This window comes from Sceloporus occidentalis, unplaced genomic scaffold (genome assembly GCF_023333645.1).
Source record: "Sceloporus occidentalis isolate IW3139 unplaced genomic scaffold, rSceOcc1.0.p SCAF_19, whole genome shotgun sequence".
Classification (NCBI taxonomy): Eukaryota; Metazoa; Chordata; class Lepidosauria; order Squamata; family Phrynosomatidae; genus Sceloporus; species Sceloporus occidentalis.
In genome coordinates this window covers 10,733,443-10,754,884 of record NW_028316999.1, presented here as the reverse complement: position 1 = coordinate 10,754,884, position 21,442 = coordinate 10,733,443, and the positions used below count along the sequence as shown (strand labels likewise).

The window sequence follows — 21,442 nt, the reverse complement described above, 5'->3', positions numbered from 1 at the left end:
CTCGGGCTAGTTGGAGGAAACAGATATAGCTACAGTTTCTGTTTCGTCAAAGGAACTGGCTAGAACAATTTGATACTTGTATTTCATGTTTTTGCACACTGTGAGCAAATAAAATGTAATGACTGCAGTTTTTATATGAAGCGTTTGTCCCATGTAAGACATATAACATGGCAAGAACAACATTTAATCTGATGAATGTATAATGAAGTGTTTTTTCGGCTACCCGCCAGCATAAAATGTACATACCGTGTGTGTTAGGAACTCTAGGAATGATATGGCATGCCTTTCATCTGAACAGTAAATCTTGTCTTAGACATAAAGATATCATGGAAACTTGAAAGTGTAATTAGTGAATCAAATAGCTAGGCCTACTTTAAACGCACTTCAATACATAGCAGTGCAAAGTCTGACTAATAGCGGTGCTATGGATAGCGGAAAGTTCTATTGCTGTGTACCTCTATAGTGGTGTGTGACGTGTAGACAGAATTTAAAAAGTACAAAAGTTTTTTTTTATTTTTTTTTTACTATTTGATCATTATCAATTTTTTTTACTATTTGATCATCAGTCTCCTTATGTGCAGCATAAACATTTTAGGGGAATTAACTATAATTGTAGTAATTATGCCATAAAACAGCATTTTTCGGTTAAAACCAAATACCGAATCTGAAACAACTTTTACTAAATTGCTTGATGCCGATGCTGGATGTAGAAATTTCCAGGCTTTAATGCTAAGGTCCAAAGAAAATTCTGTGTGGCTTGAAACGGCACAGCCTACATACAGCTGCGGCCCTTCAATAGGGTGACAGCAACATCCCCCATTTTCGATGCAAATAAGAAAAAAAAAGATTTGTTTCATTGTTCTAATCAACATTAAGCGATACGGGTTTAAATGAGTAATAGTCGTTTTTGCTACATATGTTATAGCTATTGGGGCAGTGTGTCTAGACAAGCTTCTGTTTGAGCTCTCTTTGCTTTGTTCTATGTCTCCCAAAAATAATTTTGTAGATTGTTCATTTTGACATCCTGATATTCTGCATACCCCACTGTTTGTTTTCATGTCAATGTGTTTGTCTTCCAAAAAATGTAATGAGTGCAAACTTGGCCAAAGACAGAAAATGTGGCTTAGGTCATTGGATTTCATAGCTTCCTTTTCTGTAGTTGTGGAGCCGAGGATGACACTCTCCACTTCAAAGTCCTTGGCTCTGTAATTAAGAATTAAATATACCTTTTTTTTTTTAAAGTTAGCTTTATTGTTGTAAATTTATATTATAGCTGTCTCTTAGATTCCTACTCAACCTATAGTTTCTTTCCATTTCAATAAGTGCTCAAGAATGCCTTTAAACACATTCCTGATTGCATATAAAATTTTGGGCCAACATTGTTGTAAGGTGACTATTAAAGAACACACTCTAAAATAGGTTCAATAAAAAAAAAAAAATTAGCAATCAACTAGAAAACTGGAATTGAGTCAATACAAGTCTAGGGAAAATTCAAAAGCCAAATATAATTTCATAATAATGTGAAATTAGACTATTTGCAGTGTTTTGCATGTCCAGAATCAATGGAGGAAGAAAATAATACATTGTACATTTTTTTAAACATTTCATTCAACAATGCATTATAACAGGTCATTCCGTGCACATTTTTCCTTCCCTTACTAATTCAACTTGATGTGCATGGCCAATTACACTAAAATTATGCACGAGTTACCCTTATGTACAAAATACATTGTTTAGTGTTTCATTTCACCTTAATAACAACTCAGCGCTTAAGGAATACACCCCATAGACAATAGCAAAGCTAAATAAGTAACTGCTGGAACTTGATCCAGGCTCTGTTGAGATTGTTAACCAAGCACTCAACACTTGAGCTAATATACTGCTTCTAGCTTTTGTCTGGCAGGTTGTTTACAGAATGAGGTTTTCACATTAAGTCAGTCTGCATTATGATTCCTAATTAGGCAGCGTGATTCCTGTTGAGTGATCACTGCTAGATCATTATTTATGAAGTCAATTTAGCTCCTTGTTCTGCTTACCATAAAGACTTTATGGCACCTTCTCCATCAACTTGCCTCAGTTATTGTGTACCGCGTTGCTAAGATAGGTTTATGTCACAGATTCACCAGAAATGTCAAGAAATTTCAACAGTGTTCAGTTATATCCAATTGCCAGAAAAACACAAAGGACACCAATAGAACGTCTTTGCCATTTAGAAAAGTGCTAATTTTTCACATAGTCGTGCCGTTTCCTTTAGGGACAAACTGGCAATAGCTATGGTTGGGGGGCATCATTGTCTGTCTACAGTTATTGCTAATTAATATTCCATAGAGGATTCTGTCACTTTAAGTCAAATGTGATTGTTCTGGCCCGAAAGTGCAGATCCACAAATATATCTTTCCTATACTGATAATTATTTCCGTAAACATGGTGGAAAACTCTAAAATGCAACGAATCTTAAATTATTAGTGCAAGAATGAAAATCTGCTAAATAAACAGCGGTCGGTCTTTTGGAGGACATATTTGTGGTTTGGTGTGCATACAACCATATGGGTTTCCAGACAGCAATAAGAGACTTAATGTGAGTTTATGGAAATAAATGTAGAGAAGGGAAAGTGCTTGGGTTTTCCATTTCCCATTTTTTTGTTCCAAAGAGTAGAATATATTAAGGAATTCTCTTTAAAGTCTGCAATTTAGAAGAACACAGTATGGGCGAATGCATGTGTGTATATGTGTATATATATATACATATATATATATATATATATATATATATATATATATATATATATATATATTGTATATACATCCTGCAGTTATTTTATTTATAAAACCATTTAAACTCCAAAACAATGCATTTCTCTTAACTGTCTGCCAAGTATTTTGGAATTTGATGCTGAGTTTGTGGTTCTGCCAGTAGAAAATGTTATTGGAGACTTTATATTTAATAATCTGAATTTTCCTCTGTAATGCTATAAAGGAAAAACAAAGACAAGCTAGTATGTGCAACTGGCAGAGGTGTTGTGCATTAAAGTATCAGTGGTGTCCTGTTAGACCAGTAACTAATTTTGATTAATATTTTGGTTAATTTTTCATTTAGTTTGGTTTTTAGTTTTAGTTTTGGATTTAGCTGATTTTCACCAAAAATGTGAATTATTAATTATTTGATTTAGAATGATTGTTGTCGCCAACGCGTATGGGAAGTATGACGGTTAGATTTGCCGTTGTGATAATGCTGTTGTGTGATGTAACTCGAAAAAGGGTTGCAGAATAAGTTGAAATAGTGCCTGTTCAAAATTAAAATGTTGTCTTATGGTTTCTATAATAGATTTAGACTGTAATATTTTATAAAAAAAATAGTCTGAGCATTTTGAAGAATGTGTCATAATTGTTTCCCTATTGACTCTTACTTGACATGGTAATTAGCAATTTCTGCTTTTTTTTCATTTCAATTTCATTTCTCTGTCCAAAAAAATCATAGAATAGAGCAAGTGCAGATATTTAGTCATGGACCCCTTTGAATGATTGAGAGAGATACATTAAAATTTACTTATTGATTAAAGGAATATTTTTAGTTGGATGACACAGAGATGGACTTAATGAGATTGTTTATGTAGCAGCAAGATAGGGATAAAATTTAACTTTTAAAGGCAGAAAAGACTGGGTCATAGAACTTCCATTATGTGTAATATTGGAATGTCAAGGAGGACAAAGTCTTGCATGTTTGTGGTTTGGGGTTGGAAGTTAATCCCAGGATTGTTCAGTATGCTGGAAATAACAGCTAATGTTTAACAGCCATTAAGAAAAGGTCATTCACTTGGCAAACAATGTATGATAATTAGATTTTAATACATGTGTTGTTTGTTATATGGTTAAATATCTTTTGCTTTGTTGGCTTACTTTTATCAGATTGGGACGGTGGTTTTATGGTACAATGTTGTGTCTACTGTTGGTAGCTAAAATAAATGTATTTTGGGTAAATTGAATCTAGACATTTGTGCTGAAACAATAAAATGAACATTCTACATTTGTTTAAAATTTTCAGGTAAAGATTGTGGTATCGCCAAAATACGTTCGCATTTATGTTGACTGCAGTGAAGTTGCGGAAAAAGAAATTAAAGAAGCTGGCAACATTACAACAGACGGATATGAAGTGCTTGGAAAATTGGTGAAGGGTGACAAGAAGTCAGCACCAGTAAGCTATAGTTTATTCCTTAAAGTTAACTTTATTATTATTATTATTTTTATATAGAGCCATCATATTTTGCAGCACTGTACAATGGGTTAAAAAGTTTATTTTATATTTAGACACTTGCTCATTAATCTTTTTTCTCAACCATCATGTGATAGACAGTATTTTGACATGTTAAACTCAAAACAGAAAATTTTGTATGGTAAAAGGAAATCTAACACTAATAGGTCATGTACTGAATAAAGCTAAATTGCAGATTTGAAACATTGTCAAAGAAAACAAAATAAGAATGACACAAGGTAATAATCAATAGATATATGAAATACCCTTCAGATATAGTTATACTTGGGATATGCAATGAGTTGTACTGATAGACAGTAAAGATAGTTTTAAAAATGATAGAGAACAAATGACTATAATTTCAACAACCAGGTTTGGATTTCTGTGACACTAACAATGTGAATGCCAATAAATATACCATAAATTAGCCTGGTAGTGTTTAAGCTTCCCTTATTTTTGTGGCTCTTTGTTTGGCATTCTCATGTGCCATATAAACTCTAACAAGATGTATTGGTTAAACAATGGAGAACCCAGCCAAACAAGTAGGACTTTAATGACTTTACCAGCTGACATCATAATCTGTAATTGCATACAGATGTCCATTTGTCTTCTGTTTAGATGTGGATACTAGGAACATATCTTGAAATGTCTGATTATGAAATACACAAATGATTTGACAAATAAACATTACTCTGTTCTACCCCTTCCCTTCAGTTTTTGCTCCAGATGTTTGACATAGTGTGCACCGTCACGTGGACTAGTCGCGACCGATGCTGTGATATCCCTTCAATGGTAAGTCCTAAATAAACATTAGGGGCAAAATCTGTCAATATTTTTTTTCACAATTGAAGTAACAAATGACAAATATATATAAAATGAGACTATATATATATATATATATATATATATATATATATATATATATATATATATACACACTATGGAACCATGTGTGTGTGTGTGATGAACAACATACAACACATATTGAATGAAGCACTTTACACTTTAAAATTTTACAGTGAAAACATTTAATAAACATGCATTCAAACTATAGGTGCATTAGCTACCTTTTGCATAAAATTCCTCTTTGCTGTCAGGAATTATAAAAATTAAAAGGGAACTATACCCAGAACCCCACAGCTAATTAGACGTCATATTTATCCCCTTTTATGGCTTTGATTGAATAAAGATACCAGTCATCCCCTGTAAGGGTAGAAGATGGAGGGGAGGGCAGTTATAGCCTGTTTAAGGCATTTGGGGACAGTATTTCCCAATTGAGTAAGACAGTAGTTAGTATTTAGGGATCTGTAAACCCTGTTTAAAGTAAAGATGAAAAGGGTGTATTATGAAATGGTTCCCTCAGCATGAATTCTCATAAGCAGATAGATTTAATCATAAGAACATTGTTCTGTGATGTTTCTATTTGTTAGCATCCATTAACAAATGCAGTGAAGTATGCCAAAGAGCTCTTAATGGCACTTAAGGTATAAATCCAGTGGTGCAGAAGGAAGATCTTGTATTGGTTTAAGAAACACAGAGACATAGAGTTTTGTTAACCATTGACTTAGGTATAATTAGTTGTCTTCTAGCATTGCGTAAAGTCCCTGATAATTTATTGCAATATTTCGCAAGAGTACTGTGTTACTTGACAAACCTAAGCCTAATAGTGGGCTGCCAAACCGTCAAGAAGACCTTCTGCTAAAGATATTAGGGCTGCGTTTTTATAATAAATCACTTGCAAATATTTACTGTTTTGGTATGGTCTTTATGATTGCACAAGTAAGTCTTTACTGCAGGAGATATAAACTAGTAGCTTGAATGTCATTAATTTAAAAACCTTACACAGACACAAAAGCTTTTCAGATATCAAATGACTTTCAAAAGCTGCTAAGATATACAAAGAAAAGCTACAATCGCAAATCCACTCTTGGCTGCATTGAAATAGTGGAAAAATTATACTCTCCCTGCTCTCCCTGCTTCAAACCATATGTGGCATCTCAGGCGTATTGTGCTAATCTAACATAAGGTCAAACAAAAACAATGGTTTATCCTGTGTCAGCAGAGGTAATGCCCAGTGGTGTATACATAACAGACGCCAAAAATGAATGACGTCGTTGATACTCTCACATATTCTCTGCCTTAGGTCTTTGATTTAAAAAAAAAAGTGGAAAAAGGGTAGTTATTGTGACAACCCCCCGTTTCTGTAAGAATGTGGTTTTGAGGTCCTTCACTGCCCATGTCGCCCATATTCACCTGACACTCATTCTTTTTCGTTCACTCATATGTATTAATATATGTACTAATATTTTAGTCTAGTCTACAACATGGACCTACATATGTGTCACACGCATTACATCATCCTCTCCTCCTTCTTCCAGTTTTGCGACTCACAGATTTCATAGTTCATTAAGTCTGGGGTGTACAATAACTGTCTGGAAATTCAGCCAAGTTTAGATTTAAATATTTAGTTCCAGTTTTGCTATATAAATGGAGATTGGGTTCCAAGTGCCATAATAGTGTATACTTAAATTATACATAAAGAAAGTTTATGAAGCTAAAATGAAATATTTTCTGCTAAATAGTAAAAGCATACCCAACACACTCAAGTATATTATGAAGGAGTGAACAGCTTAACCATTCAGAATATTTTCTTTCTAGAGGGATGAAGCCAAATGCCCAGCCTTACCACATGCTTGTACATGTGCCCAAGACAGCGTGGGAGCCCCGGGACCACCAGGCCCATCTGTAAGCCTGCTTGATGTCTTATGCATTTGGTTCAATAACTTAAATAGTGAAAAGAACAAGGATGACGTATTTTGTTGCTGAATATTAGTTTCATAAAATTGCAGAAGAATTTTAGAAGAACTAGAACTAATTGCACATGAGTATGGAAAAACTTGTTTAACTGACGCTTGAATAAAATTACATTTTACTTCCCTGATAGGAATCTGCTCATACATCAATATCATACTGTGATGACTTCAACTTACAGTGTATCATAATACATTTTTGCTTTTTAGAGTTTAAGTTGTGCCTTAAACTAAACCGACATTTTTTTTATACAAATAGAAATGGAATTTTGGAGCATGATGGTACATTTCTATCCGTCTTCTCAATTTCTGTTTTATTAATAATTCCAAAAATCATCAGAAATAAAAAAAGAAATGAAAAATGTGACTCTCTGTAGGAAACTAGAATTAATCCAAAATTCTATGCTGACCAAGCAAGACTGGCAGTGGTAATAAAACAAAGAATGTACTCATCTAAGGTATTTCTGATGGCTTAATGCCAAATATCTTCTTTTTAAAGTGAAAGGAAAATCTAATTGTTAAATCCTAGAGCTAAGGAGGGTTGATTAGGAGTTAATGATTCTTATAAGATGGTACCATAAATATGTGCATTTATTTCTCCTATGTTCTAGGGTTTTCCTGGAGGCAAAGGACCCAGAGGCGATAGAGGTGTGGATGGGCCAGTTGTAAGTATCTGTCACTACAATTAATTATTCCAGTAACTTTTCTATAATTTTTCTCCTTTAACCAGGGTATAATATTTTCAAAATAGATTGATATTGTAGTTTATTTGGGAATTTAGTGGAGTTAAAGCAGAAAAATGACATTCTGTAACTTACTACATTAGAGTAGGTAATTCAAATCCCCTGTAGACTTCTTGGTATAAAATTAGGATATATAAGCAAAAGCTGTTTGGACAGTTTCATAAACATTAACTTCTAAGTGAAGTTATTTAATTTATCCCCTTTTTTCCTCAGGCATTGAGATTTCAAGATATGTTTCTGCACTGATGCAGGAAATTGACTATTAATACGAAAGCTGAACATTTACTTATGCTAGTGTACAATTTAGTTAACATTACAAGTAACATAATGAGACATTGAACAACATGTACTAGAATTACAACATACACAAGTTTGTGGGACTTTGTATTTTTTGTATTCCTTTGTTACTAGTTGTCAAATTGAGAGACATCTAACTGTATCCTCTTTATCATACAACTTCTTCTACTGAATATTTGAATTTCAAATGTCCTACAAAATCACACAATTTTGTTCCAAAATTTAACATGGAACAAAAAGGGCAGCTGGGCCCAGGCTTACCTTATGGGTAATGGCAGCAGCCCCTTGGACCTCCTCAACAGCCTGCATAGTCTGGAGGTCAAACTTTGTGCAACCACTGCCACAGACCTCTCTGCTAAAATTAACCCTTGTGGCCTGCAAACCCCCTGCTGGTGTAGAGTGTTGGGATATGATGTCATACCCAGCACCCGCAAGTAGACCACAAAGGACACAGGGCTAGTTAAGAGGTCTGTGCTGACGTTCCTCTCACTTAGGTACAATTAAGCTGAGTGACTGGCCCATGGGAGAAAGCTTACCCCTTGCCCCGTTATGTATAAAGACAGCCTTGGTGAGCTATGACAGACAGACCTTGCAGGAGTCAAACTAGTAAATAAATAATTTTGTATGGATAGTGGGCACCTGTTTTATCCACAGCTCTTCCTGAATATATAAGAGCCATGAACCAATTACATGTTATTGATGCATATCACTCACGGATTAAATCCTAAATGTTTTTTTTTTTATGTTTGTTTTTAAAGGGACCACAAGGTCCACGAGGTGATCAGGGTCCACCTGGTCCACAGGGGCCACCAGGACCTCAAGGGCTAAATGGACTCTCTATTCCTGGAGAACCTGTAAGTTCTATATTCCAATTTTTCTGGTAAAAGTCAAACAGGCACACCTCATCACACACCCAAAGTAGGCTAGTTTGAGTGAGACTATGTGTTAGTACTTTTCTGTGTACCATAAAATCATCTAGGGTATTTGTGTGAGTATAGGTTTGTCACCCTTGGTAGACACCCTGATGTGAGACAAAACTATTAATATCAATAGGGGATGGATTAATAATCCTACAAACAGGGTTACCTGTAATATTTGTACCTAGGAATTAAAGTGGTAGAAGGAGCATTACACATGACTTTAGACAATTTTACAAAACCAGTTTAAAAGGCACAAACTATATTTGATTTTTATTGTAATTATCAGATGTTTTAACCTTGTCGAAGTTTTTAATTATTTTCTAATACATTTTCATCTCTGATTTTAGGGGCGCCAAGGAATCAAAGGTGATCCTGGTGACCCAGGATTACCAGGAAGAATGGTATGATTTTACTTTCTTCATTTTCTTTTTTAACTCCAATTTTTAAAGTAAATGGAACTGTGTTTCTCCTCTGTGTTACATTATCAATAATGGTAATTAAGACACTGGCCAAAGCTGTATTTTTAATCTTCTTTACTTTTACTCCTGTTTCAGGGTTCTCCTGGAGTTACAGGACCACCTGGTCCTACAGGTCCACCAGGACAAAGGGTACATTTATTGAATGCATTTACCTTTTTTACCAGTTCATATATTTTAAAAAAGGATCTATTTTACCGTTGAAGTTATTTAAATGTGCCATAGACCACTCATCTCAAAATATGGGATCCATATGCTATGTTTTTGAGGAGGTTCTCATTTGTTTTCATGAATAATCCTAGGACAGACTTTAGATCATATGCTCCATACAATAACACAGAACCTAAAGGTTCTTTTCTTATTGCAGATACAATTATATGGTAAAGCACTGGAACAATAATTCAATCTAAAGTCTAGATGTAGAGGGCTAGGCTCTGTTGATGAAGACAAAACATCAAAGCAGTACTTAATTATTTTTCATGATTTATCAGAAACTTATTATTCTGATACCTATGAAATTGAAGTAGCCACAATGAGGTTTGAAACCATCCAATACATTTTCCTCCAAAACATCATTATAAGCAATCATTGAAGAACTAGACAACATAACTGAACATAGTATATACGGTATATTACATCAAATAGATAATTTGTGATTGAGAATGCCATTTACTATAAATCTGTACATCATAAACACAACGTAATTCCTTGCAGCATAAATCCTTATACGTTAGAGAAAAGTGCCGCAGACTGTGTCATAGCTCGAGCCGGAAAACTTCCTCATCAGCCAAACTGACTTTTCTGTAATCCTTCTTTATAATAAATAATCTCAGTTGAAACTTTCCAGTCCTTTTCTCCATGGACAGATTCTTTGTTTCCATTACAATTGTTTAGTTAATCCTGAAAATACAGTATCAAATAAATTATAGAATCTCTAAAGATAACAAAGCTGAAAATCTAGATTTTTTGACTTGTGAGCTTGTTGCATCAACGAAGTTCAAGGGACAAAAAAAGGAGGCAACCTTGCCAAGTAACACCAGAACTGTGACTGATATATTTAACACACTTCTCTCATTTGTTTCTGTTTTCAAAGACTTCAGAGGATTAACCTTTTCAATGGAGAGTTGAATGCTAATGACAGGGAGTGGAAACAAAAAAAAAATCATATTCTTATAAGATATTATGCCACAGCTTGATACTGTATTTGTAGATTACATCTGAAAAGTGGTTCTGGTTGAAAGTTTCATATGTGGCTCTATTACTGCTGACGGGACATTTAATTTGTAGGTGATATGTAAATTAGAAGAATGGTTAAGAGTGTGGCAGCTGCAGTTTAGTGTTGATAAATGTAAAATAATGCACTTGGCACTTAAAACAGCATGGTAGAAAATAGCTGGCACTGGTCAGTGACAACAGAAGAGAGGGGCCTAGGAGAAATTAAATAAAAATAAACATATAACATACAGTCATTAAGATATCCTGAATCTAAGACCAAGATCAAGGGCCGATTAAGGTCTGAATGGTTATCTGCCATCAAATTCTATGTTTCTATAAACACTTCCAAACTTTGCAGCACATTTTTTTATACAGGTATTTGTGGAATTATGATGATTCAAAGGTTATTACCATGTAGCCAAAACTCAAACTGCATTTATTGTAGTTATTGTTATTATTTATATATGTGCTCATTTGAACCTCTCTGTCTTCAACAGCTGTCTAATGAGTTCATTATTCTAAACCAAAAACTAACTTGTGTTTTCCTAACCAAGAGCTCTTGATCAACTTAAACATAACCACGTTTCTTTATGAAGGATAATACCTTCAATAGAAATGTCATTAGATATGAGTATTGCGTTCTAAGATGTCTACCTAATACACATTCTTTCTCCACAAGAGTGATAGACAGTTTATTATTTTATTTTGGGAGGGAATTGAGGTGATTATACAAGTCAAGATTTATTTGGCATAACACCAAAGGAACAAGTTGGAAGCAGATATAAAGCAGAGCAGAGATAAACAGATGATTTTGTTTTGATAGACACATCATACTAAAGTCCTCCTTGACCCCATATAGTGAGGATGATATTCATCTTGTCACTTGGAATACTCATTTTAAAAATTCAGACTTCAGAATCTGACATACTATAAAAAGACATGTACATAAATACATCATGTATATGTATGTTACCCTTAGTCCTATAGCATACTGTTCTGTTTGCACTAGGTAATTTATATAAGAATAGGGTGTAAAGTATTTGTAAAGACATTTAAATGCAAAGTTATTTTTTTAGTGTTGTTGGCCCTTATAAAAAGCACTATTATTATCTTTTATTGTTTTATATAGCGCCACCATATTCCTCAGCGTAGCGTACATATATGTATATATATTTCTAGAGCATGCATTGCCCATAGGCATCCTTTCTTGAGGAGGACACTTTGGGGTCCATTCGCTAAAAATGAGAGTTGCCAAGGGAGTTCACCTGTTATTATTAAGGGCAAATAATAAATTATACATTATAGAGGGCCAGCTTCGGCAAAAGCTTACTAGAGCTGGGGATGTCATAACGTATAGCGAAATCAAGTAACTAAGAGAAACTCTCTAGCAAAATTCCCTGACAGCCCAATCTTTAGTGAATAGACCCCAATGTTACCTCAGAAAGAACAAAAACATAGGTCTATAAAAATGTTATGGTAATGTAATGTAAATGGTGGACTGTTTCACTTTTTCATTCACATGTATTGGTGTGTTTTCAAACCAATTACCAAAAATACTATATTCAAGCACAGATCTCAACCCCAGAAAAAAATCAGCTTTGAGACATTAACCACGAACTATTTGAAAGCTCTTATTCTCTTTTTTCTACTTTTAAGAAGTGCCATAACTTTTGACTCTTTATATTTCTCTGTATGTACAGGGTTTTACAGGAAAAGATGGTGCCGTAGGACCTAGAGGACCATCAGGACCAATGGTATGTTACATTATTTCCTATCTGTTCACAAACATGTTATTACACACGGTAAAGCGGCAGTTAAATTACATTGTGCAGTATATGAGCTAGCGAGTGCATGAAACATGATCACGTTGAACCATTTTTTCCATTGGTTATTCATGTGGAAATAGCCTGATAAATCCATGTACAAATGCCCGATAACATTTCCAGAGATAAAATTCATCCAACGCCTTCTTATATTTTGCAGGGCCCCCCAGGAGCGCAAGGAATGCCAGGCCCCAGTGGTATACCAGGGAAGCAAGGAGATAATGGATTACCGGTAAAACAACACTAGTATTATTCCCGGCTCTTAGCATTGGGCTAAACAAATGTCCTCGTAGTGGTGAACACATTCATGTTTACTAATTTGTTGGTCATAAAAACAACTAGACTTCTGGATGTAATAATTTGCAATCCATCTTTTTTAACAGTTGCACTGGTTGGTCTTTTTGGAAATTGTGGTAATCATTTTCCATTTGGACAGGGACCAAGTTTATCTGCCAAGACATATATTTCTACACTGTGTAAACAAAAAGAACTAAATCAGCACATTTGCAGGAAATGTTGCTCTGTGTTTCAAGCCGACATGCTACTCCTGGTCTTTAAATCATACACACATTAGCACACATTGATACTCGATCATGCAGACCACAAACCTCTGTCGGAGCCTCCAATTTGGCTAAATGCATATTGATAGTTCCTTTAAATACATTGAAGAATATTGAAGAAAAAAGTTTGTTGCTTAGGTTACAAGTTTTAACATATTGAATCAGCGAATGAGCAATCTTCTGTGTTTGGGCCATTGCATAAAATCCATATTTTTTTTACACTGTTTCCTTTAAAAAGCATAATATGTCCATTTCCCTGCTAAATCCCTTGTGTAGAAATATATTGGTTTCTCATCAGTTATATTTTTCAACAGGACAGTGCCACATCAGCCAACAATATTAGGTTCAAGTTGTATATAGTATTTTTTTTTTTGATAGAATAAACATTTAGTTCATATAGAAAATGAAATGCCCTTAACGTTAGTACGTTTATGATTCAATGGCATTATAATTCAGAACTTTGTTCAAAGACTTTGATGTGAGCCACTGGTTTTAATTATTTGATTGTATCAAAGGACTCATTAATACTGGCATGCCATGAGGAAAGGACAGAGGAAAAAACGTAAGGGTGGCAGATGTTTTTGTGTTTTGGTTTATATGGGTTGGCTATCCAACTTAAATTTTACACCATTTGGAACAAACATGCCATTACAAACAAACATACCCAACTGGATCCTGCGTGCCAAAAGCAACAGCAAACCATTTGCACCATCATTTGGGTGCAATCTTCCTAGAGGAGCAGACATTCGGAATAAAGCATGCCTTACAAACCACAGAAAAGAGACAAAAGGGTCCGCCGGGGAGTGTTTAAGTAGAACTCTACCAAGGAAATGACATCAGGAGGGGGCAGATACTTGCCATTTATCCTAATCCCTTTTAGCTGGGTGAAAATTCCAACGTGTAAAGGCTGGAAAAACTGCCTAAGGTCAAAAAAGCAATTTCCACAGAAAGGCTAAAACGCCAGAAAAAACTCCAGAAAAAACGCCAAAACGCAGGAAAATGCAGTGGCAGTTTTCTTGGCGTTTTTCCTGGCGTTTTTCATCAAGAAAATAACGCAGGACAAAAACCCAAGTGGAAACCTAGCCTAACACTAGTGCCGGTTTGAGAACTTTGTTGAGTTCAATGCCAGAGTTTATAGTATAGTATTTTATATCCATAGCCAAGCCCAAATTATATGACATTTCCTGGTAATACTAGTGTGCACATGATATTTGTATAACAATCCTTAACATAACCACATTTTTTTAACATACATTAGCATTATTTGTAGGTGTTTACTGGGCATAAAATAACGGTAAGAGAGGTCAGCAATAAAGGGAGTCTTTTCTGAATTCTCCTTTGGAGGTAAATGCTAGAATACTAGCAGAAACAACATTATGGGGGATACCTTCATATTGCCACATGCCATAGAGATTCATATGTTAATATTTATAAAGAAATTATATATAAGTAGGATGCCAAAAGATTCTTATAAACACAAGATAAGAAATTATTATAAACAACTGTACTAGCTATGGGCTCTGGGTTGAATCATTGTGCAGCAAAGTGTTTGCTGGTATGCTAAACCCTGCTGTTCCATTGACTCTGCTGAATTTAACGCTTCTAGAACTGAATACACAATCAAAAGAATTATTCCTAGTACGGCTGTATGACCCAACCCTTACCAGGAATTATTCTGTAATCATGTAAAATGTTGCTTAATTAATTTATTTTTATGTTGTTGTAAGAAATGCTTAACTGTCTTTAAAAAAAAAAAATAAAAAAATAAAAAAAGCTAAATGAGAAAGAAATGTTAAATGTTGATTAAACTTTCAGAGGAAATAATAAAAAAAGTAAAAAATACCTAGATGTGCTAAAGTTCATTTGCTCAACTTGCATAAAAATCCTGTATTAGGCTGAATTTTATGTCCATATAATATGCGCTGGAGTTAAGCACGGGACATTACTTAATAGCTTGCTTTAACAGATATTCAAGCTGTCTGATCTGATTTATCCTCTTAATAAAACTTTTTCCAAATGTCTATAAATGGAAAGTGATTCCGTGACCCAGTGTGGCTTTCTACATATTTGATAGTAGTTTTAATGCTTTTATATTATGTACAATGGTGAGTGGCGCTTTATGGTCTCCTGCTTGGAGCTTTGGATCTTTAAGTGTGTGTGACACCAATACAATGTAAGGGTCACAGTTTGAAGTGACAGGGTCACTTTAACTTATTCACTATGATAAAGTATATCTATATAACTTGAGGGAGCTGGCTTGGAATGCAGATTTATAGACTTCTGATATAAGCTGTGGACAGGAACTATACAGAAGGTGTCAGTCACTTTTATTGCCTGCTTTATTACAGGGATCCTATAAATAATGTACATTTATTTCTTTATAGGGTCCTGCAGGGCAGAAAGGAGAAAAGGGTGAAAGGGTGAGTGTCACTAAAACTTAACCTTTTCAGTGATTGAAATTCCAGTGCTGCCGTTTGCAATCAATATTTTTTTAATTAAGTGTTTTATGCTATCTGTTAACATTATTGGACTAATCTAGATGTATTTTTTATCTTTAAGGGAGATATTGCTTCCCAGAATATGATGAGAGCAGTGGCAAGACAAGTATGTGAACAGATGATCAATAGTAAGTAAATGCTTCTTTTCTATATATTTATTTGTTAAGTTGGTATGATGGCTTGTTTTTGAGGATATTGCATGGTGTGATCTACAATTATTTAGCAATGTACACAACACACAGAAGCAGTATAAAAATCAAATGTCAATAGATAGATAAATAGAAACAATTGCAAACACATATGAGTTTTGCATAAAAGTGACATTTGAAACATAGTCTTATCACCATAGTAACCCTTGAAATTTTGCACCATAGCCACTTTTTATACATAACGCTACAGGCACATAGACAGATAAATGCATAGCCAGAAATCGAGACAGACATGCACATTGATTTTGCAGAATTCTTTTGTCTCCAACTGAATCCTGTTTCAAAATATACAACATGTTTCAAATAAGACACACAAACCCACAAGTGACTAGGTTGACACCTTCAGTGTCACTGCTTGACCCTGCTGCTGTCGTATCTTTTAACACTACTTTAATGCACCGGGTGGAATACATGCTATAGAGCTTACTCTACACGGTGCTGCAAGTAAAATCTCAAGATGAAGTTTATCCAGTGGGATTCTGTACAATTTAACAAAAGCAAACTATGTAACACATAGCCTAGTGTCACTGCTTAGTGCAAATGCATTTGTGCTTCTGATACCAATAAAGTATATTTGGTACTATGCATTTTAACTACTTTTATTGACAGGTAGTAATGCAGTTTTGTGATACTTTTCATTTGCCAATGAAAATAATGTCTGCTTTTTTTTAATCATAAAAACAACAATGTATCTTGCACTTATAAAACTAGTATTTACTAGAAATACTTATTGTCTTAAGAAATAAAGCTGTAGAGATGCTTTGGCAGTCATCAGACCTTTGTGGTCAAGCTCTTCCATTAGGCTCACTGAGCTTTATTTCGCATTAGAGTTGGGTTTAAATCAAACATGTCATGTGATAATACAACTAATATCAGTGCAGCCCAGGACATAGGTCTATAGGTCTATGACAGCAGCATCACCTCTGCCATCAAACCGATCAGACGATCAGATTCTCCAGTATGCTGCTCTTCAATGGGCTTGTTACAAGGGAGATCTCTGATCTTCCCAACTTGCCTATTTTTCTATGGAGGATTGTGCTGAGCCAGCACAATCATTCTAGCATATTGTTCCCAGTAGCACCCAGGGATATGACATAATAGAAGTGTAAACAGAATATAAAACATTCTCATGACATTTGATTTAGTTGTAGTTTTTGTGAGCCCTCTACTGCTATCAGTGACAAATACTGAATAGAAAGAGGAGTACAATGTACTGCTTAGTTCCTGCCTGACACATAGTTAAACCAACTAAGAGATAGTCATCCAAATTTACACATAAATAAAATGACTATGCTTTACTGAGCTTATATTTTAACTTTTACCAATTTCATAGGAGACATTTCCATTCCTACCACTTTTTTCAGCTACTATAATTGAGCTAATAAGAATAAGACATCTGCCTACATTTGATATCCAGTGTGTAAAACTCAAACTATCCCTGAGGCATGAACCTGTAGCTTATATATAAGAAAAACATAGCTTCTACTTCTAATGTTACCCTGTCTTTGTGCTTCAAGGTCAAATGAGCCGATTTAATCAGATGCTGAACCAGATTCCGAACGATTATTATTCAAATCGTAACCAGCCAGGACCTCCCGGACCTCCTGGCCCACAAGGCAGCCCTGGAATCAGAGGCGAGCCAGGAGGCGCAGGAAGACCTGGATTCCCAGGCACACCTGGTCTTCAAGGACCACCTGGAGAAAGAGGTTTGTGATCAGAAAGAGAATATGTGAGATCAAGAAAAAGTGTTAACTGAACAGAAATCTGTAGGGCTATATTTGGATACGAATGTGGCAATATTGGCATGACAGATAAGCATTATGGATTTATATTTTCTAGGTGTACCAGGAGAAAAGGGAGAAAGAGGCAACCCAGGAATCGGATCTCAAGGACCCAGAGGATTGCCTGGAACTCCAGGTCAGAACCATACTTTTGTTATCTGAAAAAGCTTGTTCACATTTCTGAGATTTAACAAATGAGAATTGCATGAGCCAGAGCATTTCATCTGCATACAAATGTTTCAATCTTGTAACTGCACTGATGAGATCTGTCATGCACTGGTGAGATTTAACAAGATGGAAACAACTGCACAGAGGTGGAACTTTCTGGTTCATGCAATTCCAATCCTCTGAAACTTAAGTATAAAGTAGCAGGTCTTGTCAAATGAGGGAACCCTTCTAACAGCAGGCAAGGAATTGACAAATAACATACTTTAAGAGCAGAATAGTTTTTAGACATAGCCATACATATGTAATAAATATTTACGGCGATAAAAAAAACCTCTAATTATGTGCACACCATGGGAGACGATAGCTTAACTTCCTTTTCTTGAGAGCTGCATGATTAGTCCTCTTATTATGCTATCTCTGTTGATTGGTTCAGGCAGCCTTTGTAAGGACAGGGAAGGAAAACTGAGTTCATTTCATTGCAGGAAATTGATTCAATAGTGCTTGGCTGACTCGCTTCGAGACATAGATCTTTCATGAGGTTAATGTTTAGTAAACTAAATATTTCCAAAACAATGACTCTGGTTGCCAAGCAAAATACCAAGCCATAGGTAATTTTAATTAATGAATTTAGTTTTACTAAAAGCATCTTATCGCAGGGAAAAAACGTCTGGCTATTTTTGTAATTCACCGTTTGAAAATGTGATTTTTTTTCATTACAAGATCCCCAATAAGCTTGCAACAGTTTTATCTTCACTTGCTTCAAACTTTACATTTAACTGTAATAGAAAGCGCTCCAAAAATAACATTACTTCACTGTACCCCTGCGGTGCAGGGCAGCAGAGTTGATGTTCTTTTAGGTTTTAATTGAAACTTGGTGTTCTCTTCTATTGCAGTTGTATCCCCAGAGGTCTTTGTATCTTTAAGGTGGAGGCAATCCAAATAATTCCTTAAAGTCTGCAACGGAGAGTAATCTCCATAAAAGTAGCACAGAATAAAAAAACAATATGTAGAATGCTGTGAAACAATGCTCAATCTGTGTTTGAGGTTAAATGATTTTTTTGGTCAATTTTGGTGTCTTCATTTACAACATATGTACAGGCTCTTTTTTTTGTCCTCAAAGCACACTATGTGAATATGAATAGAATGTGTCTAGACAGTTTGTGAGCCAGATGCATTGTTAGCTTTGGTTTAAAACAATAGAAAAGAAACCTCACAGTATTTTGCTGTTTTTCTTCTCCATGTTCAGGACCTCCGGGTGATTCCAGAACAGGACCCCCAGGTTCTCCAGGCTCTCAAGGGCCTCCTGGTCCTCCTGGTCGCCCGGGTAATCAAGGTATTAGAGGCCCCACGGGTCCAGCTGGATATTGTGATGCTTCATTGTGTGCAAGTATCCCTTACAATGGACAAGGATACCCAGGTATGTGATCAACTGCAGCAACCACACAGCCTGCAATCGTCCCATTCTAACTGTACGGAATTGGTACAAACATTTAGAATTAGAATAGCATTAACTGAAGCTTCTACATTCTTAACTCAATGTATAACATCTTCCAATATCTGTATGTATTAAGACTTCCTACCATTTAAAACGTATGCACATGTAAGAAGAGATAATTTTATGATTGCTTTTAAGAACAATATAATTTTTTTTTTTTAATTGGCTATAAGAGTTTCAGATGTGAAAAGGGGTTTGGCAACTGCTGCATAGCATTCATCCATCAACTTACATTTAGGCAACTCTTTTTTAGCCAAAAGCTCACTCCATATCTATAAATCTAAATTCTATTATACCATTATCTTAATTATTCCTTTTTTTGTGTATTTATCTTAATTCACTGTTTACATTTCAGTTTTATAGAGTGTACAACGTTTACTTATGCCCAGGTGAAAATTTTATTTTCCACCACTTACTTTTAATTACTAACACCTTCTTTGTTCTTAGGTTCCGGCTAACACATTTTCTAAGTCTCCAGTGCTGCTTACAGTTTGAATTCATGAAAATCCTGTTTCTGAGATGCACGTGCTTACTCTGAAATGATTCTTTTGGGAAATATCACCATGGATATAGTTTTGACCTTTGTTGGCATCATAAAAAAGGGGGAAACTCTTACTCTTCATACTAACAACTCTCAAGTGGGAACAAGAACAAGCGGTGTCAACTTACACAGCCTGTTGCATTTCTGTAATTAGAAAGTCATGTCAAATAAAAAAAAAAACCTAGAAGGCCTCAGTTATACATGGGGTCAATATAACTACTAACTACTGTATCTGAGGTCACCCTTTTTAAAGAGATATAGATTTAACCTAAATAAAAAATAGAAATGATTTATGTAAATAATTAACTAATTGTGGCTTGTAAATGGTTTGTATGAGATCATATCATATCCACTAAAATCTGTTAACATTATTTTACCATAAGCTAATACATTAAAGCCTGCTGCTTGCTGTCTGCTAGAATAACCGTCATTTACAACCGTCAAGGGTGCTAGTGCTTGTTTAAAACATATATCTGAATTCATGTATTAATAATGTATTAGCATTTTATCATATTTCTCAATATCTGACTTACTCACTTTAAAATATATGATATACCAAAGCACACCAAATGCTTTGCTAACTTTTCAAAACAATCTATATTTTTCTTTGTCTGCTTTCCCCATCTGTAGCTTGCTTATTTGTAGCAGCTCATATTGGTTAAAACTGTGTGCACAGGATTTTATTGTGGTTTCCAGAGAGTCAGGTTGCAGAAATAATTCAAACAAATTCTATTTTTAAAACAAAAAATCGTTTAATATATACATGGATTCACATCTTGACATAACACATCTTGTTCAATCGGACAACTATTTTCAACCAGAACCTTATCAACCTGAAAGTGGACCACAAGAACCTGAAGCTCGACCCTACGTAATACCAATGCAGCTAGAAAGGACTGATGATGAATTTGATGAATATGGACATGAAATGGCAGGATATGCCGAACATATGCGGTGGAGGAGATCCTTGGGAAAGAAAATTGTGAAATCGTAATGTTTGCTGTGTTTTTAGTATGTTTGCCATTTACATGATTAGGTCTGTATAAGTAGAAACATGCAGTAGGGAAATAGCATTCTTTCCCAATTCCAGGATACAACAGTAATCAAATGCACTTACCCCTCTCCCCCCAAAAATCACTTTCTAGAACCCATACAATGTTTTTTGAGTTCAAAATGAAAATATTCTGGTCTAAAGGAATCTATAATTCCTTAAAACCCCAAGCTAATTTTATTTTTATTATGGGACTTAGAACCCAATCTTTATTTTCTAAGGTTCTCTCATTACCCAGGCTCTGCTTCTGCCATAATGCTTTTTTTACTTGCTTGTAAAATATTTTGTGTTTGCTGTGCCAAATAATAATTTTGAACGTGTGAATAAAGACAACGGTTTGTAGCAATGTTACACAGTACAACACAATAGAACTACAAAGTCACCAGTCTAGATTACCTAAGCAGTGATTTTAATGGTCCTGCTTAGCTAGAACTGAGTAGCATCTATACATTGCAACAACTCATGTAATAACTAGGAAAACAATCAAACTTTCTGTTTCATAACTTATCCTACTCCAAGCCTCGGTTATACATTATAGGAGATATACTGCTTTTATACTATGCTTCTCTTTTAAAAAAAAAATCCAGAAACCTTTCAACATAGCTG

General features: G+C 35.0%; 1 protein-coding gene across 1 annotated transcript in view; it reads left to right on the top strand.

Annotated features, from left to right (window-relative positions):
* Positions 1 to 20,779, top strand: part of LOC149302391 (collagen alpha-1(XII) chain-like) — a 76,651-nt gene extending 55,872 nt beyond the window's left edge. Inside the window, exons 51-65 of the mRNA XM_089482457.1 lie at positions 4,043 to 4,192; positions 4,964 to 5,041; positions 6,908 to 6,994; positions 7,671 to 7,724; positions 8,858 to 8,953; positions 9,367 to 9,420; positions 9,574 to 9,627; positions 12,411 to 12,464; positions 12,694 to 12,765; positions 15,478 to 15,513; positions 15,653 to 15,719; positions 17,318 to 17,506; positions 17,640 to 17,717; positions 18,996 to 19,166; positions 20,607 to 20,779. Coding sequence (XP_089338583.1) covers positions 4,043 to 4,192; positions 4,964 to 5,041; positions 6,908 to 6,994; positions 7,671 to 7,724; positions 8,858 to 8,953; positions 9,367 to 9,420; positions 9,574 to 9,627; positions 12,411 to 12,464; positions 12,694 to 12,765; positions 15,478 to 15,513; positions 15,653 to 15,719; positions 17,318 to 17,506; positions 17,640 to 17,717; positions 18,996 to 19,166; positions 20,607 to 20,779 — 1,413 coding nt within the window. The remainder of the gene's footprint in view (positions 1 to 4,042; positions 4,193 to 4,963; positions 5,042 to 6,907; positions 6,995 to 7,670; positions 7,725 to 8,857; positions 8,954 to 9,366; positions 9,421 to 9,573; positions 9,628 to 12,410; positions 12,465 to 12,693; positions 12,766 to 15,477; positions 15,514 to 15,652; positions 15,720 to 17,317; positions 17,507 to 17,639; positions 17,718 to 18,995; positions 19,167 to 20,606) is intronic.
* Positions 20,780 to 21,442: the final 663 nt, after the last annotated feature.